Raw genomic sequence first — 15,574 nt, forward strand, 5'->3', positions numbered from 1 at the left:
AAATGAGGCTTAGAGAAATTAAAACATTGCTCAAGGTGGTCCAGCTAGTAAGCAGATCTGGGATTCCCATCCAGACAATCTGAGTCCAGAACCCATTCCTTTATCCACCACACACACTCAACCCCATTTGTTACCAGGTGTTTCTGAGAACTCTGGGAATTACTAGTATATGAAATAGTCTTTCCTCTTAAGCGTTTCACATCCTAATGGAGAAATAAGATGCTTTATATTAAACAGCAAAACGAAATATACTATGTGCACATTGATCACTTCTCTAATTCATTCCTAAAATTGCTCTGCATCTTTTATAGAATGAGGTGGGGTGATAATACTAAAAATGTATTTCCATAGTAGGAGCACGTATCGCAGAATGCACTGTATTTTGTTTATACAGACATCTTCTTGCAGACGCCTGATGCTGCTTCCTATGTGCATTAATCTTGTCTGTCAACCAAACTAAACATTCTTTGAGGATAGCAATCAGGACATACTTATTCTGCATCTCCCAGCAGTGAGCGCTGGGCTGCTTACATACGGAGGCTCAATTAATATGTTCATTTAAATGCTCGCTGACCCATTCAGGAGTTTCCACCAGATTTACTACCACTGAAAGCAAATAGGAGAAGGCCCCAGTTCTAGAGGGAGGATTTCACAGCCTGTATCAGCCCAGCCTTCGGGACCTCACTTATGACGAGACTAACGAATAGGATGGAAAGCTTTTAATTAACAGCCTAGCAAAAAAGTCATTCCAATCTGCAGGTTGTTTCCATTAATTCACTCAGATTCAGCAGGAATTCCACTAAGGAATAGGGGTGAGCAGCTGGAGAGGGAGGAAAGCACATAAATAAATCATGAGTGTCATTAAAATTTGTAAACTAATAACTTCTGGAAAGTCTTAGCAATTATTATCAGGGTTTTCTTGGCAAACAAAAAATTAATAAATCCAAAAGGTCTCCAATTCCTATTAAAAAGAAAAACAAAAAAAGAAAAAAAAACAAAAAAGAACAGCGTTCCCCAGAAAGGTCACTGACAGAACAATTAGCGGAGGAAATAAATGGTCCAGACAACAGCTTGCAAAGCATATGAAAAGTCACAGGATTCCCCAGTGGCAGGAGGTTGAGACAACTCAATACAAGGAAGTGACAGGGCAAGGCAGGGCTGAGGCTGGGATTGATTGGGAGCTATTGGAACGTCAGTGCAGTTCTTCTATCCCTTATTTAGTGTCGCCCAAGTGCCAGGCTTTGTAGATCCAAAAGCCAGAAAGACACAGGGCCCCTGCTCTGGAGAGATTCCCAGGCTGGGAACCAATCACAACACAGTGTACGGATATGATATGAGCAGTGAGCAGAGGAGGGGCACCCCACCCAGGGAGGAAGGTCAGGGAAAGTGTCCAGGAGGATTTGCCCCGGAAGCGATACACTCCACACACACCCCAACTAGGGACACGTTGGTCTAAAGCCCCCTTTCTCTGAGGGCCCCACAGCCAGGCATACAGGAGGAATGGCTGAGCTGCCTGCCTACTCATCAAAGAGTAGAATGTCTCCCATACCGCTGGGCTAGCAAGAGAGGAGAGCGGAGAAGAACCAAGGTGAGGTAGCAGTGCAGGGAGACCACCCATTGCAAAGGATTCCCGGTTCCTCTTATACCTCCACAATTGCAAATTCGTTCAGCTCTGTGAGTACATTTAATCCGATAGGAAACGAAGAGGAAAGTTTCTGTAAGACCTCACACCTGATCAGAAACTGACCTCTAGGGATTAGCGTCTGGGATGGATAAATTGAAGTTGGAGAATTGCTTGCTAGCTCATCTCCCTCCAGAAACCAATTCCTTAAACTACTTTTCTTCTTTGAGGGAAGGGTAATGTGTTTTTCAGTCCAAGTGTTAATGTTTAAGACATCTAGAACTGCATCCAAGAAGTGATTTGCCAGTCAGAAACACAAATCCCAACCATGGCTTACGTTCAAAACCAAAGAGTCCAAAACCTCAGGCAGTGGAATCACTGGACTTATCATAGTTTCCACTTCCTTGCTCTCAAATTGAGGACCATGAATGCCACCAAACGAGTCAGAGATACACACACCTACGCTTGCAGAGGGGCATGAAGATGGCACCAAAACGTGTGCCACATGTCATGTCATTGTCAGAGAAATGAGGAAGAATGTGGCCCTGTCTTCGAGTCCACGATGCCTGCACACCATATGACAACAGCCTATTTTCACCGGGAATGGAGGAGACATGAAGTAGACGGTTATATCCAGCTGCAGGGTTTCCATTTAGGAGGACGTGCGACACCGTGGAAAGAGGCTCCGATCAGGAACGAGGGAGCAGTCCTAATCGCGGACTTACCACCTTAGTCCTGGATCCTCCCACTTCTCAGCTATAAGATCTGGGACAAGTTCTTTCACCTCTGAAAGCTCAATGTCTTCATCTGTGAAACGGGGCCAGTGATACCCAACTCTCAAGTTTGTTGTAAAGGACAGAACTAGATAGCTTAGGTGAAGAAACCAGCATAGAGAAGCAGCTCAATCACCTGTGGATTACACGATGACTAACTCTCCTTGAACACGTTCCATTCATAGAAACTATGCGCATATGCCAGGCACTTTTCTAGGCAGTTTATATATTTTATTTTGGTGAAATATCATAACCACTCTATCAGGCAAGTGCTAGCATAATCCTCATTATACAGATAAGGACATGGCGGCAGAGAGAAATAAGAAACTTCTTCAAGGCTACTCACTGGCTAAGCGGAGAAGCATGGACTTGAACCCAGGCCATCATCCCAGAGCCTTCACTTTAATTAATTTGATGAGGGGACAATGTTTCATGCTGAGCCTCCTGACCCTGACTCACCTCTGCTCCTTGGGTCAGGCTTCTATAAAATCGAATAGAGACAAGGCCCAATATCACTCTTGACTGATGGAGAGCCTCCAGGCTTGACACACTATGGGCTGAAAAAAATACCCTGAAAGTAAAGCCCTGGTTATTTTTTAAAAAGTCACCCCTAACCCTCTAGCTTTGAATTCTCTAGCTTGAAATCTCACTAATTCTGTAGCTTGAAATTTTATATGTAAACTATTATCTGAGTAAGGAATGCCAACAGCCGGTTGTGCTAATGGCCAAGTTACACAGCCATCCTTGTACTGGTGGAGAAAAACACTTTAACCACCTCCAATGTAACAGCACCAAGGAATTCCCGAAAGAGTGTCACAAGGACACAAGATACTGCTACACTGTTGAATGCTTTTAAACAGTCTGGTCTATTTAGAAGTAGATGGCCTCTGAATTACTAATCCAGTGAGGCAAATAATCATATCGCACTGGTACCTGCCCAGGAGGGTCATCCTGTCATGACAGCGACTGCTCCTGTCTGTACAGAAAATTGAAGAAGAATCACCAAATTCAATTTCAACTTGGTGAAGCACGTTGGGCCAAATCATGAAACTGAAAGGGAGCGTGTTTAATTTAGCTTCTTTTCCCTGCATGCCATCTTAGTAAGGGAGATCACAGAGCCCTGGGCCCTAACTCTAAAGGCATCCTCATCAGCATAGGAAAGGGAGTGGGAGACACAGACCTTTAGTGGCTGAGCGGAGAAGACAATAAAAAGTCAGAAGACACCCTGTGAGGCCCCAGCCAGTTGGAAAATTCCCATAAAGTGTAGGAGCAGCCCCTTTCCTCAGTCATATTCTATCCAGGAGTTCCTAAGCTGGGCTTTATCAGACCCAGGAACCCTCTGAAGCACAGCACAAAAATGCATTCTTATATAACACTTATCCAGAGGGAAAGCCCATAACATCCACCAGCTTTTCAAATCCCTAAAAAAATATCACACCGCATGGAATCTGTTATCTGTAAACTACACCCTAAGTCACCCGTTTGGTTTGGCCCCTTCTCCGACTCTGGTGAGTCTCCGTACTTCCTACCTGGACCAATACCCAGCTTGCCTCCTGCTTGGCTTTCCTCTCTCCTGCAGGCCAACCTTGCCTGGCCTGTTCCCTGTGCTAGGACCATTCTTCCACTATTCCATTTGCCAAATTGCATCCCATCCATCATTCCAACACCCAGCTCAGAGAATCTTGTCCACAAAAAAACACCTCTGGCTAGGTTGAAATTGATATTCCAATTCCCCCCCAGTCAGCACAAGGGACAACATTCTAAATCACACCTCTCTTTTCCCTATCCCCTGCCATTACCCCTTGAAGATCTCTGTTAAGTCTTAGATACGTCTTGGCACCATTGGTACAATCTCTATCACATGAACCTCTGCAACAATGGATCCTTACAAAGTCAATAATGGAATGAAAACTATACAAACAGGGTTATCGCAATCATTAATTATTACAATTAAGTCAGCAGTTCCTGCTGTCCTAAGTGTTTGTTCATTTATTATTCCATTGAATCCTTACAATCCATCCACTAATTTATTTATTGAGCAAACATTTATTAGGTCCCTCCAAATGCCAGATATTGGCACTAGGTGTTGAGGATACAGCGGTAAATTAAAATGAAAAAAAAAAAAAAAATTCTCTATATGCTTAGATGGGAGTGTAGGTAGATAATAAATAAATCAAAAAGTAAATACTTAGCAGGCCAGAGGGTGGTAAGTGTTAAGGAGTGATGGAAAGTGAAGTCCCGGAGCCAGGCCTCGCTAATTAGGTGAGCAAAGAAGGGAAGGACTGAGGGAGTACCCACCCGGGAGAAGAGACCTCAGGCAGAGGAAGAGCCAAGTGTAAGAGTTCTGGGGAAAAGAGACTGGTGTGTACGGGGAACAGAAGCAAGGATGTGCGGCTGGAGCAAAGGTAGGTTCTCCGACTTGTATTTAGGGAAACTGGGACTTAGTGAAGTGAGTTGAATGGTGCCCCTCCACCCCCCAAAAAAAAATATGTCCACGTTCTAACCCCCAGAATCTGTAATGGGGACCTTATTTGGAAAAAAATGTCTTTGCAGATGTAATTAAGTTAAGGATCTTGAGATGAGATCATCCTGGATTATCCTGGGCCCTTATGATACGTGTCCTTTAAGAGCCAGAAAAGGAAAAGACAGGCATGGAGGAGGCCACGTGAAGATGATGAAGGCAGAGAATGGAGGCATGCAGTCACAAGGGATGCTGGCAGCTACCAGAAGAGTCTCCTTAAGCCTCCTCAGAGGAAATGTGGCCCTAAACACACCTTGATTTCAGACCTCTAGCCTCCAGAACTGGGAGAGAATAAATGTCTGCTGTTCTAAGCCACCCAGGCTGTGGTGCTTTGTTATGGCTGCCCTAGACACTGATCAGAGAGGTTAAATAAAGTTCTCAAATGTACAGCATTCTTTGGGTGGGCAAACTGGGACTTGAATCGTAACAATTGGCCATCAGGTGAGCCTTCGGATCACTCAGCTGTCTACAACCTTTGGTACACACCAGTGAATATATTGGCTCTGATGACCATGGGACACACACTAGGTCACTTAAGAGCCTCTAGCATTAAGTACCTGGCCTTGGCTCCCTGGCTTTGCCTGGCCACCTCCTAAAAGTAGCCCAATCTTTCCTGAAACATGGGCTGCCAGCTACAGCTGTTTCCCATTGTAAGGACAGAATTTTCTGGCTTGTTTCATTATTTGCACCATGCAGACAGCATGGGAATCAGGCTGAACAGATCACCACAGTATCGCTGTGATTGGGCCTGAGGGTAAGGTTTCTGAGGCTCTGATTCCCTAGCAGTCCCACCTGAGTGGCAATAGGCTTGTTTTCATCGATTAGAGGCAGGCTGGTTACTGATACCTCTGCTAATTTTCACTGAGCAGCAAAATTAGGTGTTGGATATCCTATGCAAATGGAGGCAGGCCTCAGTCGATAGAAGCAATTAACCCCTAAATATTTAATAGATGCTATGACTGCTGCCCCTCCCTGCAAACACACAGAAAGGTCAGACTAAGAAGAAGCAAGGTGCACAGACACTCATGCCCCTGACCCCTCTGCTCCAAAACCCCAGGAAGCCCTCAGAACAGGGTAACCAAGTCAATGACCTTTTGTGTCAGTGTCCTCCCCAGTCTTCACAAATAACAAAGCAAGCAGAGTAGATACACAACTCTTGAGTCCCATGGACAGAAAAAGCATAGAACGTGAAGCACCAACTCAGTGGCTGATAACACTTGCCGTTATCCTGCGTAGCTGTGAGCCTGAGTGCGTATATGCATGTGAGGAGGTATACGGAAAGGTGAGTGTGCCGGTGTTCCCTCTCCAGGGAAACTCCAAGGCTCATGGCGTCAAGCCCTCCCTGACTTATCCCACCCACAGCCCTCCTCTCCCTCTCCCACATGCCCCGTGTCCCATCACGGCTGACTTATCCAGCACACACAATGGGTGCAGTGCCTGGGGCACAAGTGCTTTCATTTCCTTTAAAGTCAAATTAAAAAATGAAATTTTAGGCTGAAAAAAATGTTTGAATATATTTGTCTTCACACCAATGCACTCGTAGAATAGATCTTTTAATATGATTTTATGGACAAAGCAGCCTACTAAAGCTAGGGACCATGAAAGTCATGAAAGTCACCGCACAGACCTGACTCCCACATAGGTCTGTGCTCCTAAGGACAGCCGTCTCAAAACCAATCAATCTTACAGACACGAAGGGCTAAAAACAGTCCCTCTTACAACAGCTCCCTTACCACGGTCTCTCCTTGTGTCAGGCACGCTCCCTTGATCTCTCCAACCAGACCCGTGTCCATCAAAGAATGAGACACTTGAGGAATGCAGAAGTAACAACACTCCCAAGGAGAATGCGTGACAGGACCCAAAAGAGATAAGCAGAGTGCTAAGGGAATTCACAGGCGGGCGCGTGAGTTCCCAGGACATTAAAGAGGGCTTCCAGGACGCCCATCTTCAGCGCCTCCCAAAACAGGGGTCCCAGCTGTTTAGCTGGCATTGCTCAGGTGAGCGAGCCAAGTAACTCCGTAAGACTCGCTAATTCACTTACCTCCAAAGTGAACTCTCAGTCACGCTGCCCAGGTTGAAGTCATACAGCTTCGTCAGGATAAGTATAACCTGTGAGGAGGGTTGAGGAGGAGGGCAGAGGAGAGGAACAAAAGGGGAGAAAAAGGAAGCTTACTTTAGTTTGTGTAACAAGATACAGTGCATCTCAGATCACCCAGAGGAGGGCTTAGCCGTTATCCACTGAGTTCAGGGGTATTATAGGATCAAGCAAGGGGGGCAAATAGTAATTTAATGCATCCCCTAACTGGTAGCATTTATTTTAATCCTGAAGATGCTTTGCATTTGTAATAAAACATGCCAACAGGAATTAACTGGGTATCTGCAGTTGTTTTTCCACATCTGTCCTCCTTTGAGGTCAGGCACAGGCCGGCTGGCTCTGTTCACTAATATGGTCACCCAGAGAGCAGAGGATGGGCTTGCTTTGATCTGGAGATGACTCTAACTTACACACTTGGGCTGAAAAGGCAAGAAGGACCTGGGCCTGATTCTGTCTACAAAGGAGTTCAAAGGGATTTTGTGCTTCCATCACTAGGGCCTCGGCAGCCATAAATACTTGAATGGCAGGCAGGTCCAGTCCCCAACAGCTTCTGATGCCATCTGCCATCTACCATGCAGCATCTGTCCCCATCATGGAGTAGGCAGGTCATTGGACTCCAGTGGACTCCAGGACCGCTTTCCTGACTCCAGTTGAAATGACGAAACCCAGAAGGACTCTGTACCTGTCAGAGAGCTAAAGCTGCCTGTTTTAGCAGTTTGCTGAAATGGTCTGGGGCTGGTCAGTCTGGCCTCTGACTTTTAAACTTCTCCAGCTGGGGATTTGGATATCAGACATTTCCCTGCCTGCCTCTCATGTGCCTGGACAATGGCTTAGGCACAACTCCGTACCTACAAGAGTGCTAAGCGCATGCACCTAAATCGATGTTAATCAAAACGCAGGTGCCTAATATACGGTGTCTGCTGGATGCGTGATAATCCAGTTACACATAATTGTGTTTATCTAAATTTAATGCACAACTCATTTCACTTTTCTCAGCTCCTTCCCTTTCCACAATTTAACTTCCTCCAGTTCATTTGCACAGCAGCCATTAAACTCTTTCTGAGATAATGAATTTCTGCTACCAAGATGGGCTTTCCCATTCTAGGTATCCATTTAAGATTAAAGAAAAATAATCAGCCATTATAGTGAACACTTTTATGGCACTTAACTGACGACAAAACGCACTTTGATGTTTATTCTCATCTCCTCATGGGGTGGGTCAGTTCCATTTCCGATTCTTTCATGTAAACTAAGAAAAGAATTAGAGGCAAGGATGTGACCCATTATAGGTCAAAGAGAGTCTATGGCAAAGTTGGTTTGGGACATTCAACTTTTCTGCAGGGCCATTGCTGGAGAGCTCATAGGTCTCCCCTCTGATTGTGTCCTGTGATGGGGATGGTGGATTAGCAGGAAACAGTGAAGCCAAGAAAGACATCAATGGCATGGTATTTGTCGAATAGTAAAATCTACCCCGCCACCTGTCCTATTAGCATAGTACATCAGCTAGGAGTGTGTATCGCATGCAAAAACGTTCTCCACAGTCACTCAGCGGTCCTTCCCTCTCCCATTCACAGAGAATTTCTTCATCTGTTAAATTCAGGGGCTAATGAAGGCAAGGGACTCATCCACACCTTCCACAACCAAATGCCTAGTAATGTGCCAGATAATTCCTGTTTTGTTGCATTAATACACACACACATACATACAACAGACTTCTTCTCCCCTTCGTTTTACCTTCTTTCATCTACAAAGCCATTCTCACAGTCAGTATGCAAAAGCAAAAGTGGCTATATGTAAGCCATCTCAAATTCTGGACAAACGGAAAACTACGCTCTTCAAGAAAGAGGTCAGCATACCCATCTAGAGCTCCACAGGAGCAAGTCCGAACACTTCATTTTCTCCCAACACCCAGCCTGCAGGGACATCGAACAAGCTCCAAAAAGGGCAAAGTCCACATAGAGAGAAGAAAAGAATGTTGGGGGTTCCACTTAATTACTAGAGCGTCTAACAAATAACTGGGTTTGGAAAACCCTTCTAAGAACCCAGAGCCATTCTCGTTCTATCAGTCTCCTTACCCAATGCTTGGACCAGTCTCCTGCTTTCCTTTTCTTCCTCCATCTTGTCTGTCCCTAATGTTGCTTGTGTATCTCATTGTATCTTGGTGTCTGCTTCTTGAAGGATCCAGACAAACACAGCCTTCCAAACCTCTATGAATATTATTTCTGCCTTCAGAGTAGAGAGTTTCAATTCTGCCTGAGTTCATGGACTTTCTTGAGTAGAAGTCTTTACTGGCTCCCTCCATCTAAGGATGAAACCCAGATTCCTTAGCCTGGTGTATAAGGCACTCCACCATCTGGCTCCTCCAACCACTTTTCCCCAGTTCTCAAGAAACTATCCCCTGCTTTAGCAATCCAAGTTTCTCAAGGTGCTGCAAACTATCCAAATCCATTCTCACATCTATTTGCTTTTTTTTCCTTCCGTATAATTGCATCATTGCCTGTCCTTTCATTACCACTGCATGTGCCTTCCTGTTGTTCAAGAACTAGCTCAAACTCTACCTGCTTCAGGCAGCCTCCCAGGACCACCCCAACCATCACAGTTGTTTCTCTTCTGAAGTCCTATTGTGCTCAAATTCAAATTTCATAATTTGCTTCTTAGTTAGATACTACTTTGACAGTGTCTGGATGTCACATGAGTTACCTTCTCAACTGGATTCTGAATGACTTGAGGAAGGGTTTATGTTTTGTACGTCTTTCTCCCTTGCAGAGAGACCCAACATGTCAAAGGTTCCTAAAAATAATCATTTTTGAGTCAATGAAACATTAACAGAGTTTTGGTATAAATTATAGTCTTCAGAAAGCGATGGTATTAATCTAGTCTATTACCCTCATTGTACAGGTGGGGAGACTGAGGCACAGAGAGAGGAAGTGACTCAAGTTAAAATCCCATTAATATGTGACCTTGACCAAGAGTCAAGGCTACTATTCTTCCCACTCCGTGAGTAAAGCTGGAGCGTAACAGTCAGTGGGGAGCAGTGACACAGATTCCCTGGCCCCACTCCCAGCAAATATGACTTAGTGGGTCCTGGGTAGAGTCAAGAATTCTTCCTGTGGTGACTGGAGGACCGCAATTTGAGCAATACTCCATCACATCACGGTTCCTCTCCAAACGCTATGGTGAAATGACACCACACGTCCCCCTTGCTGAGCTCCTGACCTAGAAAAGCATCATTTCCTTTGAATTGAGTTTAACCTAACAAAGGAAGCAGGCAGTAGGGGAGGATGTCTCTGCAAAGTCACCTCAGCATTCCCCAGAGAAAAGGTCCCAATTCATGTGACTGAGAATTGAGGGCCTGAAGCGTCCTTTCCCCGGGAGCCAGCACAGAAGAACAAGAACAGAGCTATGAAGAGATGATAATCTAACCTTAACATTGAAATAGTCTATGCCAAGCAAACAAAACTAAGAGCCAAAAGCCCTCCCACCCAAAAATCAAAAGCCTGCCCACCCCTGGTTTCTCTCACCACTCAAGAGCCTTCCAACGGTTACCAGGCAGGAGGGAATTACCAGAGAAGAAAACTGAAAGCACAAGGGGTAAACCCACCTAAGAAGCCCCAGGCTGCTGGGTAAATACTCAGAATAGAAAGAGAAGATGCAACTGTGCCTCAGGAATCACCAGGGCATGGATGTGGCGTGCAGGAAGGGTGAAGGACCCACAACAGAGTCTGCCTTGACTCCCCTCCAGCAGAGTCCCCCAGATGAGAGTGAACTCAGATTCAAAGAAGGGAAAACACATTCATTGAAGCCCTCCAATGTGCTAAATACTATGCCGGATTCTTCTCAAACCTCACAACAAACTTGAGACTGAGAGTTATAGCCCCATTTTACAGATAAGGAAACTGAGTCCTAAGAACTAAGCAAATTGTCCCCAAGGTACCCAACTACAGAGCCAGCATTCCCAGCCAGGGCTACAGGACTCAACCATGCTTGGTCTGCTCTAATGAAATACATCTCCATTCAGCGAATATTTATGTGGGCTTTGTATGCAAGGCAATGAGTAGGAATACAGAGAAGAAAAACATACCCTTGCCCTCCAGGAGTTTATCATTCATTCAAGGATTCTACAGCATCTCTTATGTGAGTTAGAAAGATACCTGCTGAAATCTGGAAATCAGGGAGGAATCCAGGGCTCAAAGCCCAGGTGTGAAGATCACTTTTTTTCATTAACCATTAAATTTATTTTTCAAATTAGTTTCAGGTGTAAAAAACAACATAGTGATTAGACATTTATTAGACATTTACCTCACAAAATGATAACCTCAATAAGCCTATTACCCAACTGACACTGTACATAATTATTACAATGGTATTGACTATATTCCCTATGCTGTACTTTATATCCCTGTGACCATCTTTTTTCAATTTAGTTGATATTCAATATTATTTTATATTAGTTTCAGGTGTACAGTGTAGTGGTTAAACATTTATATAATTTATGAAGTTATCCCATCGATAAGTCTAGTTAGTTACAAAATAGTCAATAAGAGTGAAGATAACTTTGGATTTCTTTCTTCTTGGAGAAAAAAAAAAAAGGAAACAGAGATATGTACTAAGAAAAAAAACTAGACAAATTGTTGAGAGACCCAGGTTCATCCAATAAGCTTTGGCAAATAAATACCTTTTTGTCCTAACAGGCTATAATCCTGGAGAGATTTTAGACAGCAGGAGAAATGAAAAGAAATTAGAATAATTCTTGAGTAAATAGCACTTCTCTCTTAATATAAGCTATATACATACAGACACACACATAGATAGTAAAGAAGCTCCCAGATATATGTGAGTGTGTATGTAAATATAGCTAGAAAAGCTCATATATATTTGCAATATGCTTCTCAAGTCTCACAGATGTGTTGTGTGTGTGTATATGTGTTATAGCTTTTAATACATTGGGTTAAAGTGATTTCTCCGTATGTCTGTCTTGTCTCGTAGATTATGACCACTTGGAGGTCAAAAATCAAGTCTCATTCAACTCTGCATCCGCAATACCTCGCATACTGCCTGCCATTTGTCAAGTACTATATAAGGTCCATTAAATGAATTATAAACAACAATACAAGAAGGGATGAGAAGATAAACGTATGAAAGAGGTATAGATGATGTGCTATAAGAGTTGATAAAAAGAAGCAACTAAGTCCAGAAAATGTGATCAGCGAAGTCTTCATGAAGGAGAGATTATATGACCCGGGACCTAGAGCATGGTAAGAATTTGGATATATGGAAATGGAACCATCCCTCCCTCTTTCTTTTCTTTCTTTCTATATTTAAGGAATTATATTATAATAAGGGACTTATATAAAAGGTAACAAAAGGGACATGGCTGTCCTCTTACAAAGTTAGTTAGTGCTGTCTTTGTTGACTATCCACCTCCAATTTTCTTGTCCCCAGGCATCTAGTGTGTTCTGCTGCCCCCAGATGCTCAGGCCAGCCCTCAGCTAACTGCCTGATCTTTAGACACTCACGATGCCAGTTATTAATGTCTTTATTTCTTATTTTGCCTTCTTTCTTCCATTTATCCATTGCTGCCTTATGCTCAGCACAGCATACGATTCTTGGTGATCAAGTAAGCAAAAGAGAACTGATTCCTGTCTTGGTGAAATGTAGTCTTCCTCAACCTGCTGCCTTCCAGATTTATCCGTATTTGAACTAAGGAGTCCAAGTCCCTGGCAGGGTTGGAATGAGTGATGTTTGAGGGTTGCGGATGCTTTCTACCCTCTCCCACCACTTCCTAAGTAAAAGGAGGTACACATCCTCAGAACTGCAGACCAAGAAGTTTCCGTTCCGATTCTACCTGAGAACCCTTCTAAATTTCCCCATGTCTACAGTCACTTACCCCATTGGGTCCAGCTGGCTGCCTCCCTGACGGGGCTCGTGTGGCAGCACGGGAAGATAGGGCACTTGGAATGAGACAGCTGCACGCTAAACCCCATCTTACCATTTGCTACTACGCAAGCCTGCGCACCTTATTTACGTTTTCAAAATCTGCTCTGATTTCCTGAAAGGAGGATAATGATACACTTCCCCTTGCGCACCTCCCAGCATTGTTGATTCAAATCAAATAAGGGAAGCTGGCCTGCTTTATAAGCTGTACTACACAAATATGAGTTTTTAGTATAACAATTATTCTTCCAGAGACCAGGGTTTCCTGCAATCTTTATTTGGTAGGAGGGAAGGGGAGAATTTCGATTCTAGAGTTGCAAGCTCCTTCTTAATAAAAAATAAATAAATAAATAAATAAATAAGCCCATCCATTCTAGACCCCAATGGCAATACAGGAGGCTGCAAATCAGATGCAGTGTGTTGACCTGGCTCCTGCACTCCGCTTCGGAAGGAAGGCAGGAGGCCCCGGGGAATCCCGTCCTCTGAAAGGATAATGCATAATCTGCAAATTCATAAATCAGTAGGAGGCTCTCACCCGTGAGCATAGTCAGTGAAGTGAGGGCCTTTAACGCCTGTAAAATTTTACTCTGAAGGAAAATTACCTAGTTCATTAAACCTTCCTGAAATCTTGGTGCCTTTAAATCATGGGGTTCTCTACATGTCCCCCTCCAGTTCCCCCTCACCTCTTACCACCTCATTCTGGCCCTTAACTGATCGTTCTGTGTTTTCAGCCAATTGGAATAGAGACGGTGGCTTTCTTTGCCCAAACTAGTTGACAAGGGTAACGTTACAAGGATGCTAGAACATGCTCCTCCGGGATCTCCTACAGGAGTATATTTTTCAGTCTCGGCAGAGTCTGAAACCTGGGGTCCTCCCTCCCACCTCCAGGAGCATCCCCCAGGGAACAGAAATTCATGTTTGTAATCCATAACCCAACTGACCCCAGTACAAGACTGCCTGGGCACCAACTGGGTATCCAGAACTGTGTTGGGTGTGTGCCAAATTCCAAATAACATAAGCAGTGCTCCCTGGCTACCATGAGTTTGCAATCTAGTTGAGAGGACAAGGAAATACTACAAGAGGTATCCGTTTTGTCATATGTGATGCATAGAATTTCACAAAACTGTTGTCCCCCTCCCAGTTTTTTTTAAAGGGCATATCATCAACTCTGTGGCTCAAGATAAAACCTCGCATAACCCTTGATTCTTCCCTCATCCCACACAGAGCAAGATAAACACCGAATCATCTGAAATCTATGGTGTCCAAGGTATCATCCAATTTCAGGTGCTCATACTTTTTTCATTCACTCACTAACCAAACATGTATGGGATGCGTCCTGTTTGCCAAGTGCTGTGGATTCAGCAGCGATGCAAACAAAACAGGCTCTTCATCCTCATGAAGTTTACATCTGGCAGAGGAGATAAACAAACAAGTAAGAAGGTAAGTGACACAGTAGTCAGATGACGGTGAGTGTTATGTGGGGGAAGAAGTAAACCGAAGGAGAAGAGTAAGTGCTCATATATAAGGACGGTCAGGGCTATGCAGGCTCCAGCAGTAAATAAGGAGCCCAGGAAAGTCCACTAAGAAAACTGACACTCAAGGAAAATCCGGAATGACGTGAGGGATGAAGCCATGTTGCTATCTGGGTAATAAATATTACAGGCAGAGGAAGCAGCAGATCCAAAGACCCTGAGGCAGGAGTGTGCCTGGCAGATTCAAGAAACAGCAAGAAGACCAATGAGGCTGGAACTGAGTGGGGAGAGCAGGAGGACACGAGGTCAAAGAGATATTGGGAAGCTTAGGTCTTGCTGGAACTTGTGAACCATGTAAGGACTCTGCCTCTTATGGAGTGAGATGGGAAGCTGCTGGAGGATTTTAATAGAGGACTTAAGTTTTAACAGGATCACTCTGGTTGCTGTGTTGAGAAAGGCAGTCAGAGGACAAAAGTGAAATAGGGTCCTGTTTCAATCATGCAAGTGTGGGTTAGGCCAGAGCAACAGCAGTGGACAGGAACAGGGATGTGATGTGAATATATTTTGAAGGTAGAGCCAAGAAGATTTGCTAACAAATTGAACGCAGGATGTGAATGAAAGAGGAAAACCCTCAGAATTTAGGACTAAGCAATTGGAAACATAAGAGTTGCCATTTTATGAGATGAAGACTACAGGAGACGGAAGTTTGGAGTAAAGTTTAGAAGTTTAGCTTTGGACATTAAGTTTGATAAGCCTGAGAAAATTCAAATGAAGAAGTCAAATGGTCAGCCAGATAAATGAGTCTGGAGTTCAGGGAAGAGAGTCCAGGCTAGAAACACCAATTTGGGAGTTGTCAGTGATTAGATGATTTTTTAAGACTTGAGACTAGAATAGATCACCAAGAGATGAGGTGTGGACAGAGATCCGAGGCTAGAAAGCTGGGGCATTTCAGCATTTGGAGATTAGAGAATTAAGGAAAGGAAAGCAGTATGTGTTTGGACCCCTTGAAATTGGCACAGTGGACATTTGTGTCCTGTGTGAATACTCACCAAATGGTATTTACTACAGAAGAGACTTTCAATCATCAGAAGGATAAGAGAGCCCTCTGTTGAGGTCTTCAATCTTTCCCCAGATACTCCTAGGTTTGCTCTGTGGGCT

At 44.1% G+C, this 15,574-nt stretch overlaps 1 protein-coding gene across 1 annotated transcript in view; it reads right to left on the bottom strand.

The window, feature by feature from the left end:
* Positions 1 to 15,574, bottom strand: part of SORCS3 (sortilin related VPS10 domain containing receptor 3) — a 539,923-nt gene that overhangs the window by 363,877 nt on the left and 160,472 nt on the right. The window contains exon 2 of the mRNA XM_019725085.3: positions 6,957 to 7,024. Coding sequence (XP_019580644.3) covers positions 6,957 to 7,024 — 68 coding nt within the window. The remainder of the gene's footprint in view (positions 1 to 6,956; positions 7,025 to 15,574) is intronic.

Source organism: Rhinolophus sinicus, chromosome 15 (assembly GCF_057876585.1).
Source record: "Rhinolophus sinicus isolate RSI-liver-muscle chromosome 15, RSI-T2T, whole genome shotgun sequence".
In the NCBI taxonomy this organism is placed as follows: domain Eukaryota; kingdom Metazoa; phylum Chordata; class Mammalia; order Chiroptera; family Rhinolophidae; genus Rhinolophus; species Rhinolophus sinicus.